This window comes from Schistocerca gregaria, chromosome 1, assembly GCF_023897955.1.
Source record: "Schistocerca gregaria isolate iqSchGreg1 chromosome 1, iqSchGreg1.2, whole genome shotgun sequence".
NCBI classification, from domain to species: Eukaryota; Metazoa; Arthropoda; class Insecta; order Orthoptera; family Acrididae; genus Schistocerca; species Schistocerca gregaria.
The window spans coordinates 763,517,085-763,542,384 of NC_064920.1; the positions used below are offsets into that span (position 1 = coordinate 763,517,085).

General features: G+C 44.4%; 1 protein-coding gene across 2 annotated transcripts in view; it reads right to left on the reverse strand.

The window, feature by feature from the left end:
• The window catches only part of LOC126268025 (colorectal mutant cancer protein), a 585,914-nt gene that overhangs the window by 380,411 nt on the left and 180,203 nt on the right, over positions 1-25,300 (reverse strand). For both annotated transcript variants that reach the window (XM_049973446.1, XM_049973454.1), the window contains exon 2: positions 20,375-20,586. In XM_049973446.1, coding sequence (XP_049829403.1) covers positions 20,375-20,586 — 212 coding nt within the window. The remainder of the gene's footprint in view (positions 1-20,374; positions 20,587-25,300) is intronic.

Sequence of the window (25,300 nt, forward strand, 5' to 3'; positions counted from 1 at the left end):
GTGCACATTCTAGAACATCATGTTCCCAAGTTGATGCAATGACATCATCAATTAAGACACAGAGGGTACCGGATCAAAAAAAATGAACAGTGAATCAATGGAAATGTGTCGTCTTGTGCCACAAATACATCATATCGATAGTATTGTCCAGATACATTATCATCCAGGTGGACGACTTCTGGAAACATGTACCGTGCAATGGATGCAGGCCGGTGGGGGCAGCGTTTTGTTACGGGGGCCATTAACGTTGACTTCCATGAGACATGCAGTAGTAATGCATCACGATGCTTGATGTCTCTCCCGACGGCGGTAACATCTTCCAGCAGGATAATCGTGCATATTACAAGGCCAGGATCGTGCTTCAGTGCTTCAGTGGTTTGAGCGGTACGATAGCCAACTCACGTTGATGTGTCGGCCACCAAATTTGCCTGACCTGATCAGGATGAAAAACATCTGGGACACGTTCCGCGCCCACAGACCACCAGCCTGTAATTTACGGGAATTGCGTAACCTGTGTGCAGACATCTGGTGTCACACATCACAGGAAACCTACGAAGAACTCGTCGCATCCATCCCACGAGGAATCTCTTTTCAAAGGTGGACCAGCAGGATGTTAAGCAGGCGGTCATAATATTTTGGTTCATCAGTGTACAGGGCGTTTCTTTTAACGTGAAACAACTAAATATATCGAAAAAGACACATCGAACGAAAAAAGGTTCTAGGCGAAAAGTTAATGTTAGTAAGGAGGGCATCTGTCTGCACTACAGCGAGCGACCTCCAAACGGCATGGGCGGGGTCAGCATTTTATTCTCAAATGGGAACCCCGCAACTTCATTGCTTATTCTGATTCCACGCTAAAAAGATACGTACGGTTTACTCAAACCATTGTTTTCCATCCGTGGTAGGTGGCACAGTAATCGACGAGTATCAAGTGTGCCTGTTTCTGCAGATAAGATCTAAGGCCCTGCAGTCATGGACTGTGCGGCTGGTTCCGGCGGAGGTTCGAGTCCTCCCTCGGGCATGGGTATGTGTTTGTCCTTAGGATAATTTAGGTTAGGGACTGATGACCTTGGCAGTTAAGTCCCATAAGATTTCACACACATTTGAACATTTTTGCAGATAAGAAGGAACGTATTTGAATCTACGTTTCATTGAATGGGTGAGGAAGAAATTCCTCCAGCTGCATTTAAGGTGCCGATTTTATTTGGCAACTAGTTTCAACGTTGTAACTACGTCATCTTCAGGCCTATACACTTGTTGACGTCAACTGCATCCAGCTGATACTAGAAGTCAAGTGGTGACATATGGACGTGCTCCGTGTGGAAGGTGGGTAGTAACTAGTATGAAGTTGATATTTTTGTTCGAAATTGTCTTTAGTGTTGCCAATTCGACTGTACTGCACAATATGATTAGCCATTTCAAGGTATGGTTAGAAACTCCGTATAGCATGATCCAGGAACAAACGACGTTGATGTAATAGTTTTCTGTTTCCATCGGAATACATGATTTCGGTGTGTCCCATTGTCCATCTCCACTGGGGTGAGATGCGATTGTCACTATCACTTCATGTACATTTCACCTTATTGCATAGGTTGTGGTTTGTATTCCGCTGGAGCCGCGTAGCGACCAGCACGAGAGTTGAGGCGGCTGGATGGAAACACACGCCGAAATCCAGTCATTCTGATGGCGGGGTTCGAGGGGGCCACCGAAATCAAACATTCTGGTGGTTTGGCGTCTCACCACTATCAGCCCCGCAGGAACAGAAGGATACGTTACCATACAAGTAGCCTATTTGTCAGAAATGTCAATGTCTATTCGTGTCACTTGCCACTGTCCGATCACACTTACGTATGCCCTAACGTTTAAACAACAATATCAAGCGTTAGAACACAAAGGTTTACTTTTACATCGTAAATGAAACGCACAATCAAATGTGTCGATTCTTAATTGCAAAAAACACACATTTGATATCGTCAATTACTGGGCAATCTACCACGAATGGGAAATAATGGTTTGAGTAAACCGTACGTATTTTCTGGCGTAGAATCCGAATATGCAATCAAAATGGGGCGGGGGGTGCCTTTTTCAAAATGCAAAGTTGGTGCCACCTATGGAGGAGAAGTGTTTAGGAGCTGTTTTTTTCGTACGGTGCGTTGTGTTCGAGATATTTAATTGTCTCAAGTTAAAACAAATTTCTTGTACATGTGTAATGGGCGAGGGCCTGCACAGTCCTCCTTAGCGGCACCTTCATGCAGTGTGATGTGAATATGGAGAACCAGTGACCGACAGCTACGGAATTTTTTTAATAATTTGATACAACTATGGGTGCGAATATTTTAATTAACAAAGGTATGCACCTTTGCATTCCACAATTTTCCGGTTTGCTTTTTACGCCGCATTTTAAATTTCCGTTTGGAAGAATTTATCGGATTCTCGCACGCTTTTATCGATACCCGATGCCCAGTGACGTCACAATGAACCTCACCCACGAGAATATTATCAGTGGTGTGACGAAGATGTACAGCGTGAAATAAATACAACAGTAGAGCTGGTCGTTAAAATTAAAGCAATAGTTAACCCACAGCCGGTTCCCTTTACTACTACTTGTTGTGCTTTTAATCACATCGATGGTTACAGATCTTCTTGCCTTTTCCCCAAATAGCAATCGCTGAGTAATGATTCCATCACGCGGCGCTCTGGCACTGACAACTACTACTAGAAACTGACGATGGGAAAGAGGTCGTAATTTCTGCCACCACCAAGTACCGTCAATCAGAACACTGTTTAGCAGCATTAATAAACATACTCTAAAGTTGCATGTATGTGAATTAATCCAAACTTCATTGTACGGGCCGCGTGCTGTGGTGATGCGCGAATTCGGCAAGCAGAGTTTTGTCCTCCAGCAACGGCTTCACAGTAACCACCACACAAACGAATACATAAACTTCTTATTATGTCCGGGAGTAAGTACCCCCAGTCTGCACTGGACACGGGAAAGTAAGCACGAAAGTCTACTTGTCCAATGAAATAGATGAGGAGAAGGTCACCTTGCCAACCGACACGACCAAATATGTTAAGAACTTTTGGTGTACTGTAAAGTCAGTATCATCATCATAAACTAAAGGATATGCCTTGTCGATTTAGCCACGTCCCTCTCTCCATTGTCATCCTTTTCAATTCTTCATACGATTTTATCCCCAAATCCTCTTTGATGTTACGTTGCTCTTGGCCTGCCTCTCGGTTTTTTCCCCTAAAACTTTTCCTTCAACTACATTCTTTAGGAACTGGCTGTGTCTCATTATGTGCCCTATCATTTTTGATTCTCTTTTTCCTATATAATTTAGGAGCGTTCTGTTCTCATTCATTTCACTTAAGACCTGTTCATTAGTTTTTCTATCTACCCAGCTTGTTTTCGTCATTCTTCTCCATATCCATACTTCCATTGCTTCCAGTCTCTTTTTATCTGTCTTTCTCAGAGTCCACGCTTCACATCCGTATGTTAAGACACTCCAGACAAAAATTTTGGCAAACTTTTTCCTACTTTCTAGGCTTATATGATTGTCTGTTAGTAAATTCATTTTATTTTGGAAAGCTTGCTTTGCCAAAGCTATTCTTCTCTTTATATCTGTGATACATTTATTGTCGTCAGTGATTGTGCTCCCCAAATAACAGAAGTTCTCAACCTGCTCTAGAACATCACCTTCTAGTTTAATATTAACTTTACCATCTTCTTTTGTTTTCCCTACTACCATAGTTTTTGTTTTCTTCTTATTTATTTTTAGATTAAATTCTCTTGCGATATCGGCAAATTTTAGCAACATAAACTCCATTTCCTTTACTGAGTCAGCAAGTAATACTATATCATCTGCAAAACGGATAGAGTGTATTCGTTCCCCGTTAATTTTAATTCTTTGGTTATTCTTTTGAATTTTTTAATGTTTTTTTTTCAATAAATAAGTTGAACAAATATGGTGATAACGGGCTTCCTTGCCTTACTCCCCACCTTATTTTTGCTGTCTTCTTCACACCATTCACTTCTATCTCTGCTTCCTGGCATTCATACAGGTTCCAGATTAATCTTCTGTCCTTCAAATCAAGATTTATTTCCTTCATTGTTCGAAATAACAATTTCCAATTAATCATGTCAAATAATTTTTGTAAATCTATAAAGGTCAAGTAGGCTTTCCTATTAACTCCAATTCGTCTTTCTAATACCATCCCCAGGGGTAGTATTGCCTCTCTAGTTCCTTTTCCGGATCTGAAACCAAATTGGTCTTCTCCTACGTTTGCCTCAGTTTTGTTTTTTATCCGATTTTTAATTATGTTTAACATTATTTTGGAAGTAAGGAGAGAGTTCTATAGTTCTCACAATCCAGCGCATTCCTTTTTTTTTTTTTTGAATTATTACTGTTTTGCTGTTAAGCAAACCTGTAGGCGGCTTCTCTTTAATAAGTTTATATAAGTACTCTTTTGTTGATTCTCCAATTTCCTTCAGTATTTCTGCTGGGATGTTATCTGTGCCTGTCGCTTTGCCGTTACTTAGATCATTCAAGGCACTGTTGAATCCCTCTTTAGATAAAGGTGGCCCTATCATATCGATATCCTCACTGCTCTCTTCTTCCAAAATTTTCCCCTCATTAGCAATATCTTCTTCTTCATATAGTTCCTCAATATACTCTTTCCATCTTTCTCATACATCCTCTAATTCGAAACGTAGGTCACCGTTTTTATCCTTGACCATATTTGTTTTTGTTCTTGGCTTTATCTGCATTGATTTAATTTTGGAGTAGGCTCTTTTATCAATCTGACCTCCACTTATATCTTGTTGAATTTGCTTATGTCTGTCGTGCATCCACTTTTCTTTTTCAAATCTACATTTCTATGTAAATGCATTTTTTACTTTTTTGTACTTATCGAAATCCTTTTTTCTCAGCCTGTTTCGTTCTTCAATAAGGTCTAGTATTTTCCTTGGTCATCCATGGTTTTCTCGGTTCTAGTTTCTTTAATCCTACTAGTACTTTAGCAGCTACTTCTATGGTCTGTTTGAGTCCTTCCCATCTTTCCCTGTTACCTATCCGGTTATCGATCAATTCTTTCATGTCCGCAGCTACTTGCTTTTCCTTAAGTTTGTCTACAAACCACCTGTGTTGGTTAGTTCTTTTATATTTCTTAAACTACTACTATAGTCTGCTATCACTAGAACATGGTCACTGTCTATATCATATCCAGGGTGTCAGTGGCTCGACTTTATTTGATTCATAAATTTCCTCTTGCCTAGGATATAATCTATTTGATAGCTTTTGCCATCAGCTGGACTTTTCCATGTGTATCTTCTACTCTAGAGCATTTCAAAACACGTGTTGGTGACTATCACATCGTATTGTTCACAGAAATCTAGCAACCTTTCTTCTGTAGCATTCATTTTTCCTAGCCCGAACTTGCCATTTCATAATCCTTTGTTATCTTCACCAATCGATGTACTGAAATCACCAACTATGATAAGATTGTCCTTTTCTTTAACCAGTTTCATTTAGTCTTCAATTTGCTTATATAGTACTTCTACTTCCTCATCCTTGCTATTTGTTGTTGATAAGTAAACTGCAATTACACACAAATCCATGGGTTATTTCATCATCATTATCCTATCACTGCAGTGGTATGTGTTCAACATGTTGTTGTTCTATTTTCCTCTGAAAATTATAGCGACGCCATTTCTTCCTGTTCGAGCACTACCACTGTGAATGATCCTGAAATCTCCTGACATAAAAACACCGTTACCGCACCATCTAGTTTCACAGATTCCTAATATGTCCAGCTGTGACCTTTCCATCAGCATCTTAACCTCTTCTAGTTTCCCAGCTTTTAATAGGGTTCTGACATTCCATGTTCCAATTCTCATCTATTCTTTTGTTCCTTTACTCCTTACAGCCGTGCCCAAGACAAGTGGAAACAATGCGCCAGACTTAGCTAAAAGCCCGTGTAGTTGCCACCCACATACTCCCAAATTCACTGCCAGCATCAAATTTGGTCTGCCTCGTGATGACTGGGTCTTGTGTGATGTCCTTACGTTAGTTAGGTTTAAGTAGTTCTAAGTTCTAGGGGACTGATGACCGTAGATGTTAAGTTCCATAGTGCTCAGAGGCATTTGAACCATTTTTGAACCAAATTTTTGTTGTTCTTCGTCTAGCCTTCTATATTCTTTCACGTTGTTTTCTCTCTCCATTCTGACCTGTGACCATTTTGTAAAATCTTCATTCACTGACGAGTTAAATCTCATCACTTTGAAATTCTTTTTAACATTCTTGGAACACGTATAGAATATTCTTATATAAAGTCAGTAAGCGGGTCGAAATGATCTGTCCAGTCCCTCAATGACCATAATGCTTACAAAAATCTACGATGACAGAATGCCGACATACTGAATGGGGCCTTCCGGAGTAGTTTCCTCGCTGGAGATCGTAATTACATTTAAGTAACCACCGCCTATGTTCGACGTCAACGGGCAGTAGCCACTGACAGACGGCAGGTGGCAGCTTCTCGGAGGGACGCGGGAAGCAGTCCAGTCATTGTCGTAATGCGGAAACGGAGATTTGACATGGATGGAAGAAACGGATAAGTCTGTAAACTGTTGGCGTCCCGCTGTGGTTAAAGTAAACCCTGCATGGCAAAATCTCACTATCTAAAACCAGCGCTTAGGCCATTGTAGTGCGCCATAGGTCATGGATGACAGAAGCGAATGACGGCTGCGGAGATGTGTGTACGGGCGAATAAACATGTACTGTTGAGCAACTGAAGGCCCATATAAACCAATGGGTTACCAACAGTGTGTCCTCAACGACCGTTCAGTGCACGTTGCTGCGATGGGCCTTCGCCACTGCCGCCTGGTTCATGCATCAATGCAGATTGCTGTTCATCGGCGATGAAGGATGGAAGCTGCATGACAATACCGCAACTAGACGACCAGTGAGTGGCGACAGGTGAACTTTACAGATAAATCACGTTTGTTCGCTCCATTGGACAAATTGCCGTTGGTGTGTACAGCGTGAAACGTGAGAAATCAAACACCGTGCAACCAGCAGCGAGCGTTATGGTCTGGGGAATGTTTTCGTGGCATTTCCTGGGTGATCCCGTCATTCTGGAGAGACAATGGATCAACGCAAGTGTGCATTTATCCGTGGGATTTGTTTTCCACGGCACGATGACATGTACCAGCAGGAATATGCAACAAGTGACACGGCTCGCAGTGCACGTCCGTTGTTCGTCGAGGACCAAGATGAGATTACGATACTCCCCTGACCACCAAACTCCCCGAACTTAAACCAAATCGAGAGCCTGTGAGACCATCTCGATCGAGCTGTTTCGCCACGGATAACCGAGAAACCTAGCGTAGCTGTTGGCATGGTTCCACATCCATGTCGGTGCCTTCCAGAACCTCACTGACTGTCTTCGTTCACTTCTCGTTCTGTAAGAGGTGGTTATTCAGGTGGCCGTATTAATGTGACTGGACCGTGTATTACTTCCCCCACAAATGTATCGCAACGTGACTGCGACGAGAAAGTCGGAAGGATCAGAGCTCATACGGAAGTTCATCGACAGTTGTTCTTCCCACGCACCATCCGCGAATGGAACAGGAACAGCGAATGGAACAGGAAAAAGGGAGAGAATGACAGTGGCTACCGTATGGTGCCTTATGGAGTACAGATATGGATATACACGCCTGGAAATGGAAAAAAGAACACATTGACACCGGTGTGTCAGACCCACCATACTTGCTCCGGACACTGCGAGAGGGCTGTACAAGCAATGATCACACGCACGGCACAGCGGACACACCAGGAACCGCGGTGTTGGCCGTCGAATGGCGCTAGCTGCGCAGCATTTGTGCACCGCCGCCGTCAGTGTCAGCCAGTTTGCCGTGGCATACGGAGCTCCATCGCAGTCTTTAACACTGGTAGCATGCCGCGACAGCGTAGACGTGACCCGTATGTGCAGTTGACGGACTTTGAGCGAGGGCGTATAGTGGGCATGCGGGAGACCGGGTGGACGTACCGCCGAATTGCTCAACACGTGGGGCGTGAGGTCTCCACAGTACATCGATGTTGTCGCCAGTGGTCGGCGGAAGGTACACGTGCCCGTCGACCTGGGACCGGACCGCAGCGACGCACGGATGCACGCCAAGACCGTAGGATCCTACGCAGTGCCGTAGGGGACCGCACCGCCACTTCCCAGCAAATTAGGGACACTGTTGCTCCTGGGGTATCGGCGAGGACCATTCGCAACTGTCTCCATGAAGCTGGGCTACGGTCCCGCACACCGTTAGGCCGTCTTCCACTCACGCTCCAACATCGTGCAGCCCGCCTCCAGTGGTGTCGCGACAGGCGTGAATGGAGGGACGAATGGAGACGTGTCGTCTTCAGCGATGAGAGTCGCTTCTGCCTTGGTGCCAATGATGGTCGTATGCGTGTTTGGCGCCGTGCAGGTGAGCGTCACAATCAGGACTGCATACGACCGAGGCACACAGGGCCAACACCCGGCATCATGGTGTGGGGAGCGATCTCCTACACTGACCGTACACCTCTGGTGATCGTCGAGGGGACACTGAATAGTGCACGGTACATCCAAACCGTCATAGAACCCATCGTTCTACCATTCCTAGACCGGCAAGGGAACTTGCTGTTCCAACAGGACAATGCACGTCCGCATGTATCCCGTGCCACCCAACGTGCTCTAGAAGGTGTAAGTCAACTACCCTGGCCAGCAAGATCTCCAGGTCTGTCCCCCATTGAGCATGTTTGGGACTGGATGAAGCGTCGTCACACGCGGTCTGCACGTCCAGCAAGAACGCTGGTCCAACTAAGGCGCCAGGTGGAAATGGCATGGCAAGCCGTTCCACAGGACTACATCCAGCTTCTCTACGATCGTCTCCATGGGAGAATAGCAGCCTGCATTGCTGCGAAAGGTGGATATACACTGTACTAGTGCCGACATTGTGCATGCTCTGTTGCCTGTGTTTATGTGCCTGTGGTTCTGTCAGTGTGATCATGTGATGTATCTGACCCCAGGAATGTGTCAATAAAGTTTCCCCTTCCTGGGACAATGAATTCACGGTGTTCTTATTTCAATTTCCAGGAGTGTAGATGTAATTTCTCAGAGTGGAATTAGAATCATTTGGTTTTGATAGTGAAGGTTAGTCGAAGTTCATTCAAGTTCAAAGGAATAGTCGACCACGCTCTACAAAGATGTGCAGCTAGCAGAACAGTTAAAGATGGTAAGTTCCCCTTGTATACGTAGGAAGCTTCTTAAGACAACTTCTGTTGCACAGTAGGTACAAAAGGAAGCATAAATCCGTATACAGGAAGGTGTTGATCCCAACTCACTCGGCTAGCAGAGAGGCAATACGTGACACCTTAAATAATAACTGCACCAAAATATAATCACAAGATCTGTCCCAAACCGCAAAGAAATTTTGGTCATATATCAGGGCTACCATAGGCATCAAAATCAGTGTCCAGTCACTTATAGACGGAACAGCAACGAAAACAGAAAAAAGCGAAACAAGAGACGAAATATTAAAAATTATGTCTTGAAATGCCCCTTCATAAAAGAAACTCAAGCAAAGTTGTCATCATTCACTGGTCATACAGCTGCAACCATGGTTCACTTATATTCGGTACAAGCACTGTTGTGAATGTCAAAAACTTCAGGTTCGTGAACAGTGCAAAAGTTACGAAGAAGGAACACAATTTAACGTACAATTTAAAGAGGCGCCATGAGACAGACACCACAGCTCAGTTTGTCGAGAATTGGAAAATATTAACCGTGGCATTTTTGATGGAACCATCGCAGCATGATATGAAATGATTAGCGAAAATCAAGGACAACCTGTATCTGTCTGGCCTGACGAGAGCTGAAACCGGCTTATTCATTTTATGAGCAGATGACCTAGCCCTTGCTACGCAGAGCTCATGCTTTGAAAGAGTGGAAAGAAGCCTTACAACAGCACTTAGAACACTGGCAAGCTACTACAATCGGAACCAACTCAGACCAAACCCTTCGAAGATACAAGTGTGTGCCTTTCATTTATGAAACAGGGAAGCTAGTCGTGAGCTACATATTGCATGGTCAGGCATCCAACTCCAGCATCATCACGCACCTAAATACTTGGGAGTCACTCTCGATAGAACCCTGACATTCAAAACTCACTGCAACAACACCAAAATGAAAATCTCCGCTCGAAACAGCATAATTCGCAAACTAGCGGGGACACAGTGGGGAACACATCCACAAACTATTCGCTGTTCTGCAATGGCACTGTGCTTTTCTACTGCTGAATATGCTTCTCCAGTCTGGTACAGGTCATCTCATGCCAGACAAGTAGACATTGCTCTCAACGAAACCTGCAGGTTGATCACAGGTTGCTTAAGACCTACCCCAACTGATAAGCTCTACTGCCTGGCTGGAATAGCGCCACCATGGGTACGCAGAACAGTGGCTGCCAACAAGGAGAGACTGAAAGTGGAACAGGAGAGTGCCCATCCACTGCACGGACATAATCCACCACAGCAACGGCTGAGATCGCGAAAGAGCTTCCTGAGAACATCCGAGAAGCTCACCATTTCACCAGAGAAGGCAAGGCTGGAGTTATGTAAGAAGTCGACGCCTCACCTGCAGACACCAGAAGCTGAAGAGCTACCACCTGGACACAGCGACAGCTGGCTGGTGTGGAAATCTTTAAACAGGTTACGATCAGGAGTTGGACGACCCAGAGACAATCTGAAGAGATGGGGCTTCGTAACAGAAGATACGTCCTGCGATTGTGGACAAGAACAAACCACAAGCCACATGCTCCAGTGCCTTTTGTGCCCTACATCCTGCACGAAGACTGATCTCCTGCAAGCCACTCCAAGCGCCTTGGAGGTTGCAGAGTACTGGGCACATCTAATATAAATACAATTTGTGTATATATATGTACATATTTATTGATGTGTATGGCTACTGTAAATATGTATGTTTCTGATTCGGGAATATATAATATATATTTTATGAGCAGACTAATGAAAAAAGCCTGCATTTCTCCTGATGCACGAAACACTCATAGCATTCGCCAGCGTCGCATTTCGCGACGAAAGTATCACCGTTGAAAGCAACTAAACCTGAATCCAAAGGGATAGCGATGTTCATACAACAAGCACGCAAAAAATATTAACGTATTTCGAACAATACCAATTTTTTTTCTTATGTAAATTGTGGAAGACAGGCGGAGAGGGAGAGAAGGGGGGGGGGGGGGGGGGGAATCAAATGGTTCAAATGGCTTAGAGCACTATGGGACTTAACATCCGAGGTCATCAGTCCCCTAGAACTTAGAACTACTTAAACCTAACTAACCTAAGGACATCACACACATCCATGCCCGAGGCAGGATTCGAACCTGCGACCGTAGCAGCAGCGCGGTTCCGGACTGTCCGCAGTTCGTGGTCGTGTAGTAGCGTTCTCGCTTCCCACGCCCGGGTTCCCGGGTTCGATTCCCGGCGGGGTCAGGGATTTTCTGTGCCTCGTCATGACTGGGTGTTGTGTGACGTCCTTAGGTTAGTTAGGTTTAAGTAGTTCTAAGTTCTAGGGGACTGATCCCATAGTGCTCAGAGCCATTTGAACCGGTTCCGGACTGACGCGCCTAGAACCGCTCAGCCACAACAGCCGGCAGGGGGGAATCACAAACTGTTAAGGCGAGTGCTAACTCGTATGTTTGCACAATCCCCGTTCAGTAACTACTTGATAAACGTGAATTTTTTTATTCCAGTATTCTAGACGAAACCGAAGACGAAAATGTTAGTACAGTATTTCAGTATTGCCTCTGTAACAACTCGTCGGTTTTAATGTTAAGAGTTTCCTTTTAATTTTACGACGCCGTCCAACTGTGCGAAGAGCGCTAAAACTTCTCGTGCAAGCGTATAAATGTGATTGCATTGTTAGTCCAACACTCGTTTAACCTTTCCTCTTCATATTTCGTGAGAACAGCTTAATCGCAGAGAAAGCGGTTCGCGAAAACGCGGGCAGGTCTTAGGCCGTCCCGTTAAAAGTGGATCGATGTCCAAAGTGGAACTTAAAGCCGTCGCGGGGCGGGAATAATGTAAGGAGCGCACCATTGTCCTGGTGGCCGGGCAGCGGGCGCCTCGTGCTGTGCCCTGCCTTGCCCTGCCCTCCCATGCTCTGCTCTGCTGCACCGCCCCGCCGCCTAGACGCGGCAGCTCCTCGCTTTGAGCTTTCCTTCACAATTACGTCCTTTACCTCCGACTCTTTCTTCTGCGCGCTCGCTTTCCACAAAAAGTACAATTCAAGTTTAATTAGAGGTAAAAAGAAAACCTCACTCGTCACATTTCTGTTTCTTCTGACGCAAACTCAGCTTTACCCGGCGAAATGGTTACTATCACGACTTTCTGAAAGCGGAAGCTTTGCTTAAATGTGTTTCCCATTGTACGCCGTCCAGTTACAGAGTGGACTGGATAATAGACACTTGTAACCAGCTCCTTTTGAAATTGCTTTCTCTCACAAAATCAGGCCTCGTCTTTCGTATTCAAATGGAGCGAAAGAACCAAAGCTACTCTCCTGCAGTCTGCCGATCATAGGACCGTTCTACTAGCCATAGACGTAAAGAAGTTGAAGCACTGAACTCCTTCTTACGCCAGATCCCTTATCATTTAGTTACAATATAGCAGGTCAGCAACTGGAAGCAGTTAATTCCATTAATTATCTGGGAGTACGCAAGAGAAGTGATTTAAAATGGAATGATCATATAAAGTTGATCGTCGGTAAAGCAGATGCCACACTGAGATTCATTGGAAGAATCCTAAGGAAATGCAATTCGAAAACAAAGGAAGTAGGTTACAGTACACTTGTTCGCCCACTGCTTGAATACTGCTCAGCAGTGTGGGATCCGTACCAGACAGGGTTGATAGAAGAAATAGAGGAGATCCAACGGAGAGCAGCGCGCTTCGTTACAGGATCATTTAGTAATCGCGAAAGCGTTACGGCGATGATTGATAAACTCCAGTGGAAGACTCTGCAGGAGAGACGCTCAGTAGGTCGGTACGGGCTTTTGTTGAAGTTTCGAGAACATACCTTTACCAAGGAGTCAAGCAGTATTTTGCTCCCTCCTAAGAATATCTCGCGAAGAGACCATGAGGAGCCCGCAGCTCGTGGTCGTGCAGTAGCGTTCTCGCTTCCCGCGCCCGTGTTCCCAGGTTCGATTCCCGGCGGGGTCAGGGATTTTCTCTGCCTCGAGATGGCTGGGTGTTGTGTGTTGTCCTTAGATTAGTTAGGTTGAAGTAGTTCTAAGTTCTAGGGGACTGATATGACCATCGATGTTAAGTCCCATAGTGCTCAGAGCCATTTGAACCAGTTTTTAGACCATGAGGATAAAATCAGAGAGATTAGAATCCACACAGAGGCATACCGACAATCCTTCTTTCCACGAACAATACGAGACTGGAATACAAGGGAGAACCGATAGAGGTACTCAAGGTAGCCTCCGCCACACACCGTCAGGTGGCTTGCGGAGTATGGATGTAGATGTAGAGACTCTGATACGATACAGCAACCTGACGAAGTGGGTCACTACACCTGGGTCTTATCTGATAAGAATGAAGCAGAATCCGATCCTGTAGGTCTGTACCTTACGCACTATATCTAAATCTACAGCTGGCAGAACGACTGCGCCAACAGTGAAACACTGATGAGTACACCAGCCTTTCCCGTGCATTCGAGAACGACTAGCTCCAGGCCATGTGAACTGCAGCCAGGGAATGGTACATAGCCTAACGGACATGGCCCATGTCTGGTTTACCTGTACGGGTTCAACAGGAGAAAGAATGACATGTGTCAGTGTGGTCATACGGGAACAGCCGACCGCATTATCTTTAACTGTGACGCCAACAATGGAGTTAGGGAACCAACGACTACATGAACTTTTGAGTAACTACGAATGGTGGGCAAGGATAGACAAAATGAGAATTATATTAATACCTTCAGCTGCTGACGGGCGTTGATATATATTAACGGGGACAGGTGAAAATGTGTGGCCCGACCGGGACCCGAACCGGGGATCTCCTGTTTACATGGCAGACGCTCTATCCATTTGAGCCACCGAGGGCACAGAGGATAGTGCGACTGCAGGGACTATCTCGCGCATACCTCCCGCGGGACCCACATTCTCACATTCTTAGCAAGTCCCCTAGAAGTTCCGGGAATACGTGTACATCCGCACAGAAGGTCATGGCCGGTATTGCCAGAACTATATACGTATATGGATAGACAATGTTGCTAACACCATTTCACTGTGTGAAAAAGACAAATAAGCCGGGGTACGGCAATTATAAAATCCCTCATATCCCGCGCAACATCACCAATAGAATCGTCAAATCACATCGACACATTTGGTGGAGTCCGCAGTACCACATCAGCCCCACGTCGTCACAGCGTCCAGTTCAACCTCGGCGACTCTGAACTGGAGTTACGTGTCGGAAAGTGGTGCATAATCATGACGTGTAACACAGCGCCGTAAATGGTCTCGACACATTTCCGAGACTGTTTTCAAAAACACAATAAAATAAAAACTGATTGTTACGACAAAGATAGAACGGTAACGTGCTCTGACGCCTTTCCGGAGCACCTATACATTTATAAGGGGCGAGTCACGCAACAACCCCTTTTATTTCCTTAATGGTCCCAGATATCGAATCGAGGTTCCCGGCAAATTATTTCTGGGAACTCCACATACCATATTTCAACAGGAGAATGTCCAGCTACATGTGGTGGGGCATATTCCAGCCAACTTCTGGAAAGAATCTGGGCCTCGTTGCTCTAGCAAGCGTTCATGATTTGAGTTGTATACACACAGCTTACAATAACACTTCCTAGATACACATTCAAACCTTCTTTGATTCTATACTTCGACATTTATAAGATTTGTACTATCTCGTTAGTGAATACGGTTTGTCTTTGTCACTAAACAAATGGCTGTTTGTTTGATCGGCATACACTTTCGCTTCTTTTGTTTTAGATGAATTCTCAGACGCCTGTCATACGTATTTTGCGTCTTACTACGTGCCTATAACAGATACGTGATATAATAGTTCTGAACTTCTGTGTACATTACAGTTTATTGGTGCTCGTCTCCCACTGTTAGGTTAAAAACAACTTATGTACTCATACTTTACTGTATGTTTGAACAATATTTCAATCCAGTTTTTCACATACGTGACTCAACGAAACTGTATTTGCATGTCGTAGTCTCAACATTGATTGCACATTTCACAACACGCAATTCATATTTATTTTTAGATGGTAAATAGAACCATAAAATTATTAAAACCTACCGATAAGAATTTTTTATGCTAACAATAGAAGACTAACGTCAGTAAAATGTAAAACAGTAATATATTGAGAGCTATTTCATCATGTATCTATTACACGCACATAATAAGAAGCAAACTATGTGTTACAGGCAACAAGCGACGCTCTGAAAATAAAAAAAAGCGAACCGCTTATAGCAATAAATAAAACAGCAATTTATTTAGTAACAGAGATGGGGCTTAACACCTGTTTGCTTACTGTAGCCGATCAAAAGTCTCCAGACACCTATTCGAGGGCAGTAATATAAGGTGTGTCGACCCTTCTCCTTTATGACGGCTTGAACTCTGCTAGGGACAATTTTAAATAGGTTTCTGAGTGTATGTGAAGAAATGGCAGCCCATTCTTCCTCAAGAACTGAAACTAGGGTAGGCAGTGACGTTGGAGGCTGCGGTCTGGAGCGAAGTCGACGATCTAACTCATCCCCAAGGTTTTCCACTGTGTTCAGTCGGAATCTGTATGAGGAATGTTCTTGTTGTTGTTGTCTTCAGTCCTGAGACTGGTTTGATGCAGCTCTCCATGCTACTCTATCCTGTGCAAGCCACTTCATCTCCGAGTACCTACTGCAACCTACATCCTTCTGAATCTGCTTAGTGTATTCATCTCTTGGTCTCCCTCTACGATTTTTACCCTCCACGCTGCCCTCCAATGCTAAATTTGTGATCCCTTGATGCCTCAAAACATGTCCTACCAACCGATCTCTTCTTCTAGTCAAGTTGTGCCACAAACTTCTCCCCAATCCTATTCAATACCTCTTCATTAGTTATGTGATCTACCCATCTAATCTTCAGGATTCTTCTGTAGTACCACATTTCGAAAGCTTTTATTCTCTTCTTGTCCAAACTAGTTATCGTCCATGTTTCACATCCATACATGGCTACACTCCATACAAATACTTTCAGAAACGACTTCCTGACACTTAAATCTACACTCGATGTTAACAAATTTTTCTTCGTCAGAAACGCTTTCCTTTCCATTGCCAGTCTACATTTTATATCCTCTCTACTTCGACCATCAACAGTTATTTTACTTCCTAAATAGCAAAACTCCTTTACTACTTTAAGTGTCTCATTTCCTAATCTAATTCCCTCAGCATCACCCGACTTAATTTGACTACATTCCATTATCCTCGTTTTGCTTTTGTTGATGTTCATCTTATATCCTCTTTTCAAGACACTGTCCATTCCGTTCAACTGCTCTTCCATGTCCTTTGCCGTCTCTGACAGAATTACAATGTCATCGGCGAACCGCAAAGTTTTTACTTCTTCTCCATGAATTTTAATACCTACTCCAAATTTTTCTTTTGTTTCCTTTACTGCTTGCACAATATACAGATTGAATAACATCGGGGAGAGGCTACAACCCTGTCTCACTCCTTTCCCAACCACTGCTTCCCTTTCATGCCCCTCGACTCTTATAACTGCCATCTGGTTTCTGTACAAATTGTAAATAGCCTTTCGTTCCCTGTATTTTACCCCTGCCACCTTTAGAACTTGAAAGAGAGTATTCCAGTCAACATTGTCAAAAGTTTCCTCTAAGTCAACAAATGCTAGAAACTTAGCTTTGCCTTTTCTTAATCTTTCTTCTAAGATAAGTCGTAAGGTCAGTATTGCCTCACGTGTTCCAACATTTCGACGGAATCCAAACTGATCCTCCCCGAGGTCCGCATCTACCAGTTTTTCCATTCGTCTGTAAAGAATTCGCGTTAGTATTTAGCAGCTGTGACTTATTAAACTGATAGTTCGGTAATTTTCACATCTGTCACCAGCTGCTTTCTTTGGGATTGGAATTATTATATTCTTCTTGAAGTCTGAGGGTATTTCGCCTGTTTCATACATCTTGCTCACCAGCTGGTAGAGTTTTGTCATGACTGGCTCTCCCAAGGCCGTCAGTAGTTCTAATGGAATGTTGTCTACTCCGGGGGCCTTGTTTCGACTCAGGTCTTTCAGTGCTCTGTCAAACTCTTCACGCAGTATCTTACCTCCCATTTCGTCTTCATCTACATCCTCTGCCATTTTCATAATATTGGCCTTAAGCACATCGCCCTTGTATAAACCTTCTATATACTCCTTCCACCTTTCTGCCTTCCCTTCTTTGCTTAGAACTGGGTTGCCATATGAGCTCTTGATATTCATACACGTGGTTCTCTTCTCTCCAAAGGTCTCTTTTATTTTCCTGTTGGCAGTATCTATCTTACCCCTAGTGAGATAAGCTTCTACATCCTTACATTTGTCCTCTAGCCATCCCTGCTTAGCCATTTTGCACTTCCTGTCGATCTCATTTTTTAGACGTTTGTATTCTTTTTTGCCTGCTTCATTTACTGCATTTTTATATTTTCTCCTTTCATCAATTAAATTCAATATTTCTTCTGTTACCCAAGGATTTCTAGCAGCCCTCGTCTTTTTACCTACTTTATCCTCTGCTGCCTTCACTACTTCATCCCTCAGTGCTACCCATTCTTCTTCTACTGTGTTTCTTTCCCCCATTGCTGTCAATTGTTCCCTTATGCTCTCCTTGAAACTCTGTACAACCTCTGGTTCTTTCAGCTTATCCAGATCCCATGCCCTTAAGTTTCCACCTTTTTGCAGTTTCTTCAGTTTTAACCTACAGGTCACAACCAATAGATTATGGTCAGAGTCCACATCTGCCCCTGGAAATGTCCTACAATTTCAAACCTGATTCCTAAATCTCTTTCTAACCTTTATACAATCTATCTGATACCTTTTAGTATCTCCAGGATTCTTCCATGTATACAACTTCTTTCTTTCATAAAAGAAGAGGAATGTTACTGTCCATAAATCAATGCCTCACAGAGGCTCCTTTACGACAGGCTGCACTGTCATGCCGATGCAAACAATCATCGCCTCCGAACTGCTTGTCTACTGTAAGCAGTTGAAAATGCTGTAAAATGTGTTTATATCCTTCCATATCTAGTGTTTTCGCAAATGCTACTAGGGAACCACACCCTAGCAATGAAAAACATCATCATACAGTAACATCATATCCACTGTACTTCGTTGCTGTCATTACACGTAATGGCAGATACCGTTCTCTAGACATTCGCCAAACCCAAACACTTCGGATAGATTGCCACAGGGTACGGCGTTATTCATCACTGCAAATCACTCGTTTCCAGTCGTCCACTGTACGGTGGAGTCTCTCTTTACAGTATTTCAGGCGTCGCTTAGTACTGACTACAGAAGTGTGTGACTTACTAGGAGCTGCTCGCCCATTGTACCCCGTCCCTGTGCGTAGTCATTGTGGTAGCTGGATTGCTGGCACCCCTTAGGAACTCACGACTTATGCCTTCTGCTTATTACGTGCGGTTTTTTAGGACCACCATCCGCAATGCTCGACGTGCCCTGTCCGTGAGAACATGTGGTCTGCCTGGTCTTAGTTTAGTTGTGGTTGTTCCTTCGTGTTTCCAGTTCACAAACACATCACCAATAGCGGACTTGGGCGGCTTTGAAACAGTTCAAGTATCCCTGATAGATTTGTTAATTCGGAGACACTAAGCTATCCTGACCGACCCATCCTGTTGTTACTGCTTCCCTTCTGACAACATTATTTTGTTTAAGCTCCATCGTTTCTTCACCGATCTATGCTTCTTGGCGACAGGGTAAAGTTTAATTTTCGGCACTTTATTGCAATTGGGGGGTACTTTCAAGGGGCACAGGTCTGTAAGTCTCTCCTCCGAGGGTTTGTTCATTTATTTTTAGTGTCTCACTTCTAATTTCCTATTCAACTAATGCCTCGCTGACTCTGTGCCGATGCCAGAGTTCTGCTCGGGTGGTAGCTACTCTTCGGATGTGGACAACACAATACTGCCTGCCTCCTTTTATACTTGTGGCATGACATCTGCTATTCAACTGGCAAAACATAAGGGTGTACGGATGCTTTTAATCAAACAGTGTGGCTTAACATGCCGCGCACTTGCCTGCAGGACAGAGATGTGAGCTTGACCCGCATAGAGACCGTGCGGCGGATCAGCAATCACCGTCCTGGTACACCGGCCAGCCTGAGCATGATCGGAAGGCGGTTTTCGACGCTCTTTCAGGCAAATTCTTGGGTAGTCCCCAATATACGCCTCAAACAATACGATATACAGCGCCAGGTGGCACATACGTCTTCCGTCCCTTAGGTTAACTGGCGATAGTAAGGATAATTCGCCCACAAAGTTAAAATAAGTAGCCAAATCACGAAACAACCGACCCCGTATGACAGTACACACACACAGACACACGAGAGAGAGAGAGAGAGAGAGAGAGAGAGAGAGAGAGAGAGAGAGAGAGGTGGGGGGCAGGTGAGACCTTACACATTAAGATGATGTCAATAATGAACTGAGTGACTTAGGGACGAGAAAACACGCACCGGGTGATTCAGCTGCCCCTACGTATGGGTTTCATGCAACTCATAACGCCTTCAAAAGCCACGTCCGAGACTGTCGTGTTCTGTCACCAGATACGTGGAAATATTAGCTGTACAGAAAAAAACAGGACCTTTTTGTAGGAAATTTAATGCAGATTAATTTTGTAGAGGCATACGTTTTCACTAGAGGCCATGGTTTTCGAGTTATTTTAAAAAATGTGTTTGGAGGTCACTTTTGAACGTTTATCTTTAATAATTCGAAAATTATAGCATCTAGTGAAAACGTATCACAATACAAAATTTAACTAGATTAAATTTCCTACGAAAAGGTCCTGCTCATTTTTTTCGATAGTGCTAACAGTTTGTGCGTAGCGAGTGAGCGAGAGGGAGAGAGAGAGAGAGAATGAAAATCTAGCGCATGACGTGTTACGGCATTGCAGGTTGCATAAAACCGATAAGCAGGGACAGCTGAATCATACTGTGTAAGACGTTGACATTTGGAGGCTATTCTGCAACACCATGGAGAATTTTCATTTTCAGAGATCGTGACTAAAGGTGTACTCTTGACTATGAGCATAGACTACGGGAGCAGACTGCGTACCGAGGCTGTTGTCGCTGCTGGCGGGGAGGTAGTCGCGCGCGCCGGTCGCCGTGTGGCCGCGCAGGGCGTCGATCTCCGGACGGAGCGCCAGGCGGCGGCGCAGGAACTCCTGGTAGGAGATGCGGCCCTGGTCGTCGGCGCCCAGCTCGCGCATCAGCTCCTCCAGCGAGTCCTCCAGGTTCAGCTCGCGGCACACCGTCAGCAGGTCCTGGCTGCGGGCACACACCACACGCGCAACCTGTTAACTGCGAGGTTGCAACTAATGCTGTTTTACTACGAGGCGCTTCTCTAGCGTATTCGAGAAATCGAAGTACAAAGTTTTCCGAGCCTGCTGAATACCATACGATAGTGGCAGCAGTCTAGCAGCGAAGCTAGCGCAACTGGCAAAGAAAAACTCCGCGTTCTTGCCCTGATGGGTCAAGCGGGACCAATGGACCGTCGTGTCATCCTCTGTCGATGGCGTCATTTTTATGCTGTACGGAGGGGCATGGGGTCAGCACACCGCTCTCCCGGTCGTTGTCGACTTTGAAAATCTCAATTGGCCTCACGAGACTGAGTGCGCCCTGTTACAATGAAAAATCCCTGGCAATAGCGGCAATAGAATCCCGTCCTCCGCAAAGCAATGAGACACTTCGACCACGGAGCTATGCAAGAGGACGACCGATGAGGCAGCAGACCAGAAATCTGCCCGAGCTGTGTCCCACAACCGACGCCTTGTTTTAATTTTTTTTGCTAATTTTGTATCTCTGCAGTGACTCGGCTTCCTTCCTAAAGCAACAATAACAATGACAACCGATAAGATACATTCATAGTGAGGCATCGTGATGACATCAACATTTATCTATCGAGAAATTCATGTACGTCTTGAAGATACAGTGTACATTACTCAAAGCCGGTCTTCCCCCCTACGACTCGAATATGTCAATAAATAAACGTAATTTCGTTATAATTACGTAATATACCTCGAGTGTAATTCCCCACGGATGTACCAATACGATTACCATTACCATTGATCTTCAGTGTCAAAGAAATGTGATTCGTTGTAACGATACAAGTGTACGATGTACGATAAGAAAAAGAATGACGTTGACTCGAAACCAGTTCGGGCAGACTCCCAGACGCCGCCTTAGCAGGTTCCCCTAAAGCTGCTGCACGATGGCTGGCGCTCTCGTATGGTGTTCAATAGATTACGAAAACTGCGAACCTCGATTTCTCTAAAATATTCCAGAAACGAACAGTTGCAGAGCAGCATCTGTGTCGTGTGCACTACAATCATGCGAAAGTTTAGCAAAATCGGTGACCCGCTGGGTGTGCGTTTTTCTTATGAGATCCATCAAAAACTGTATTGCACATTTCTTAATAATTTTATTTGACTTACTTATGGTGTGGAACGGTTCTCAGACATTTAGACAAACAGTGCATGTTAATTTTAAACATAACACACGAGGCTTATCACGAAAGTAACACCTCTCAGGTAAAAATAAAATACTAGCATTTCTCAAAACAAATGTATTACAGCAATCTTAAGCCTAACCCCTTGGATTATTTATCTACATAATCAGCATTTGGACTTAACCATCAATTATATTCTCTCAATGAGTTGTCAAATTCACCCCGGCCAACATTATGCCGCAAGGGACTGCTGCCAGCCAGTGACAGCCTAATGACGTTCTCCGTCAGAGTCAAAGCGTTGTGAGCCAAGGGTCCACGAAATCTGCGGATTGTCGTGCTACAGACGAAAAATTGTGAAATTTTTTCCCCCTGTTTTCTTTACACCATTTGGTGGCTGACTTTAGACAGACGGACGAGCACTTCTTTCGTCATCACGAGCATCCCCCCCCCCCCCCCTCTAACATGAAAACAAACGACACCATTATTACTAAACACTATGAATCATTACATACAGCTGTAGTATCGCGTAGACAGTGGTATAAATGGGCAGTGCATTAGTGGAGCTGTCATTTGTTCTCGGGTGTTTCATGTGAATAGGTTTTCGATGTGATTATGGGCGCACGACGGGAATCAACAGACTTTGAATGCGGAATGGTAGGAAGCTAGGCACGTGACCACTCCGTTTCGGAAATCGTTGGGGAATCCGAGATCAACAGTCTCAAGAGCGTGCTGCGAATACCCAATTTCAGGCTTACCACGGAGAAGACAGTGGCCGACGGCATTCACTTAACGATCGAAAGCAGTGCCGTTTGAGATGAGTTGTCAGTCCTAACAGACAAGCAACATGACGTGAAATAACCGCAGAAATCAGTGTGGGAAGTACGATGAACGTATCCGTTGGGACAGTAAGGCAAAATCTGGCGTTAATGGGCTATGGCAGCAGACGACCGACGAGAGTCCTTTGCTAACAGCACGGCATCGCCTGCAGCGACCCTCCTAGGGTCGTGGCCATATCGGTTGGACCTTAGACGATTGGAAAACCGAGGCCTAGTCAGATCAGTCCCCATTCCAATTGGTAAGCGCTGATAGTAGAGTTCAAGTGTGGCTTAGACCCCAAGAAGCTATGGTCCCAAGTTGTCAGCAAGGCACTTTGCAAGGTGGTGGTGGCTCCATAATGGTGTGGGCCGTTTTTACATGGAAAGGAGTTGAATGTAAATGGTTCCGTTCGGCTACTTGGAGACCATCTCAGCCATTTATGGACCTCATGTTCCCAAACAATAATGTCATGTCACTGGGCTACAATTGTTCGCAACTGATTTGGAGAACATTCTGTGCAGTTGGAGCGATTGATTTTGGCACCCAGATGTCCCGACAAGAATCCCGTCGAACACTTATGCAACATAAACGAGAGGTCAGTTCGTGCACAACATACCGCACCGGCAAGACTTTCGGAATTATGCACGGCTACAGTGACAGAATGGCTTAATGATTTACACGGGACTTCCAACGACTTGTTGAGTCCGTGCCACGTCGAGCTGCTGCAAAAAGGAGGACTGGACACGATATTAGGAGGTATCTCATGACTTTTGTCACCTCAGTGTACGTCTACTCGAATCCAGAACGTTTCTCTCTACTGAAATGCAAGCACAAGCGTCTCCCACTTGTAGCAGTGGTCACAAGGTCTGCATTCTACTTTCATCTTTGTGAAATTCAGTGTAGCTTCCTCAACAACAATGTTGCGGTTCACCTCATAAAGGTAATAAATTTAGTTTTCCTGAGAAAATAACATATTTAAATCTAAGAGTAGATAATGTCCCAAAGACAGTCAAGAAAATATGCAAAAGACGATACAATACATACAGAACCGCGTCAGTAGTTTATAAAATACCAGGATACTCAAATTTTGATAAATCGAACAATGAAAACGAATAACACTACTCATTGTCCTACAATTGTGTCATTCCTTACTTAGAAATGAGCTGCACCTAGTAAACCTATAAAGACACAGTACAGTGGGCAGTACATGTCTGACGAACTCAGCAGGAATGATTTTAGTATCACTTACAATTCATTATTGAACGATAAAGCATAAAACGTTTTTTTGTATCAGCTGTAACGTAAAACGTGGTTTTAAAATCAGAACTAATAAAACGGCTTGTTTTTGTACTGGTTCGGAAGAACGGACAACTCGTGATAGATGTGTTTTCTGAAGAAAGAAAGAAATAACTGAAGAAGGGTTCTGCTTAGGCTTTACGCCTGTATCGTCAATTATGCTACCCGCACGACACATGTGGTTGGCGGGCTGCTTCGAAATGGAGATCCGGTCGTATGTCCAATATCCCTCAACAAAAGGCATCCTCCTACACACAGCAGAGCGTTGTAAGACGATAAAAACTTTCTCACGTCCTAAGCTTACCTTGTGACTGGCATTTTCCTACGTTGGGTTTAACCAATTGGTGTGTAGTAAATGCTGCGGATGCTGCATTGAATACCTTGGGTACAGTAAGCCGATTCCAATGGATGTAGATTGCAGTACTCGCAGTTATGCAGAGAAAAAGAGGCTTCCATAGAACAGATTGCGTAGAGCGCTGCATCAAGTCAGTCTTAGGAGTTTAGACCTCCACAACAACAACGAATCTACAGGATTAAAAGAGAGAGTGGTGTTCAAATAAACGTCCAGTTCCCAAAATTTCGAAGCAAGCAAGACATGAATGAAAGTTTATAATTTGCAAGTTGTATCATACACTCTTAAAGACTGTCATACATTACGGCAGAAACATTAGCCATCGACGCTCTGCAGTTTGTGGAAAACATCCAAGACACATCTCCATTCTTTCACTGTACGAGAGTAACAATAAAATACTGACACTTCGCAAGAAGACGACGTTAATATCAACGAATTTCTGTCCTTTGTGTTTTGATTTATGTTACGCAATACCGCAAGTCAAACACAGGATGACTCAGAAGGAAAGGTAGATGCTTTGGAGGAGTGATAGTATTGCTCATTCTGAACAAAAAATTTCAGGTTAACATATGCCCTTTTCTTAACCTATCGGACATACAACTGTTTGAAAAACAAGGGCGTCAGTAGCATGTCCTTCATCAGCACCGACATACGAATACAACCAAAGCAACAGTAGGCTTTGTAGTGTTGTCTTCACTAACCATTTCAATGCAGTGTTATTGATGACTAACTCACTGGTCCAATTGTTGTGGATAACCGCCTTCACGAGGATATGTATCATGATTTCTTTCAAAATGATTACCATATTAATGGACGTCGCTCCTTTGGCAACAAGACGCCGTATGTACTTTCAGCACGTCGGAGCTCCTGCAAATTCCATACCGCCAGTGACACAGCACGTCAGTGAAACACATCCTGGGTGTTGGATCGGTCGCTGTGGAGTCTTACTCCATAACATTGCTATTTATGGCGTTGGCTTAAGAGCCAAGTCTACAAGCACAGAGCAGACACAAAGAAGGATCTTCGCCGGCCGCTGTTACCGAGCGGTCCTAGGCGCTTCACTCCCGAAC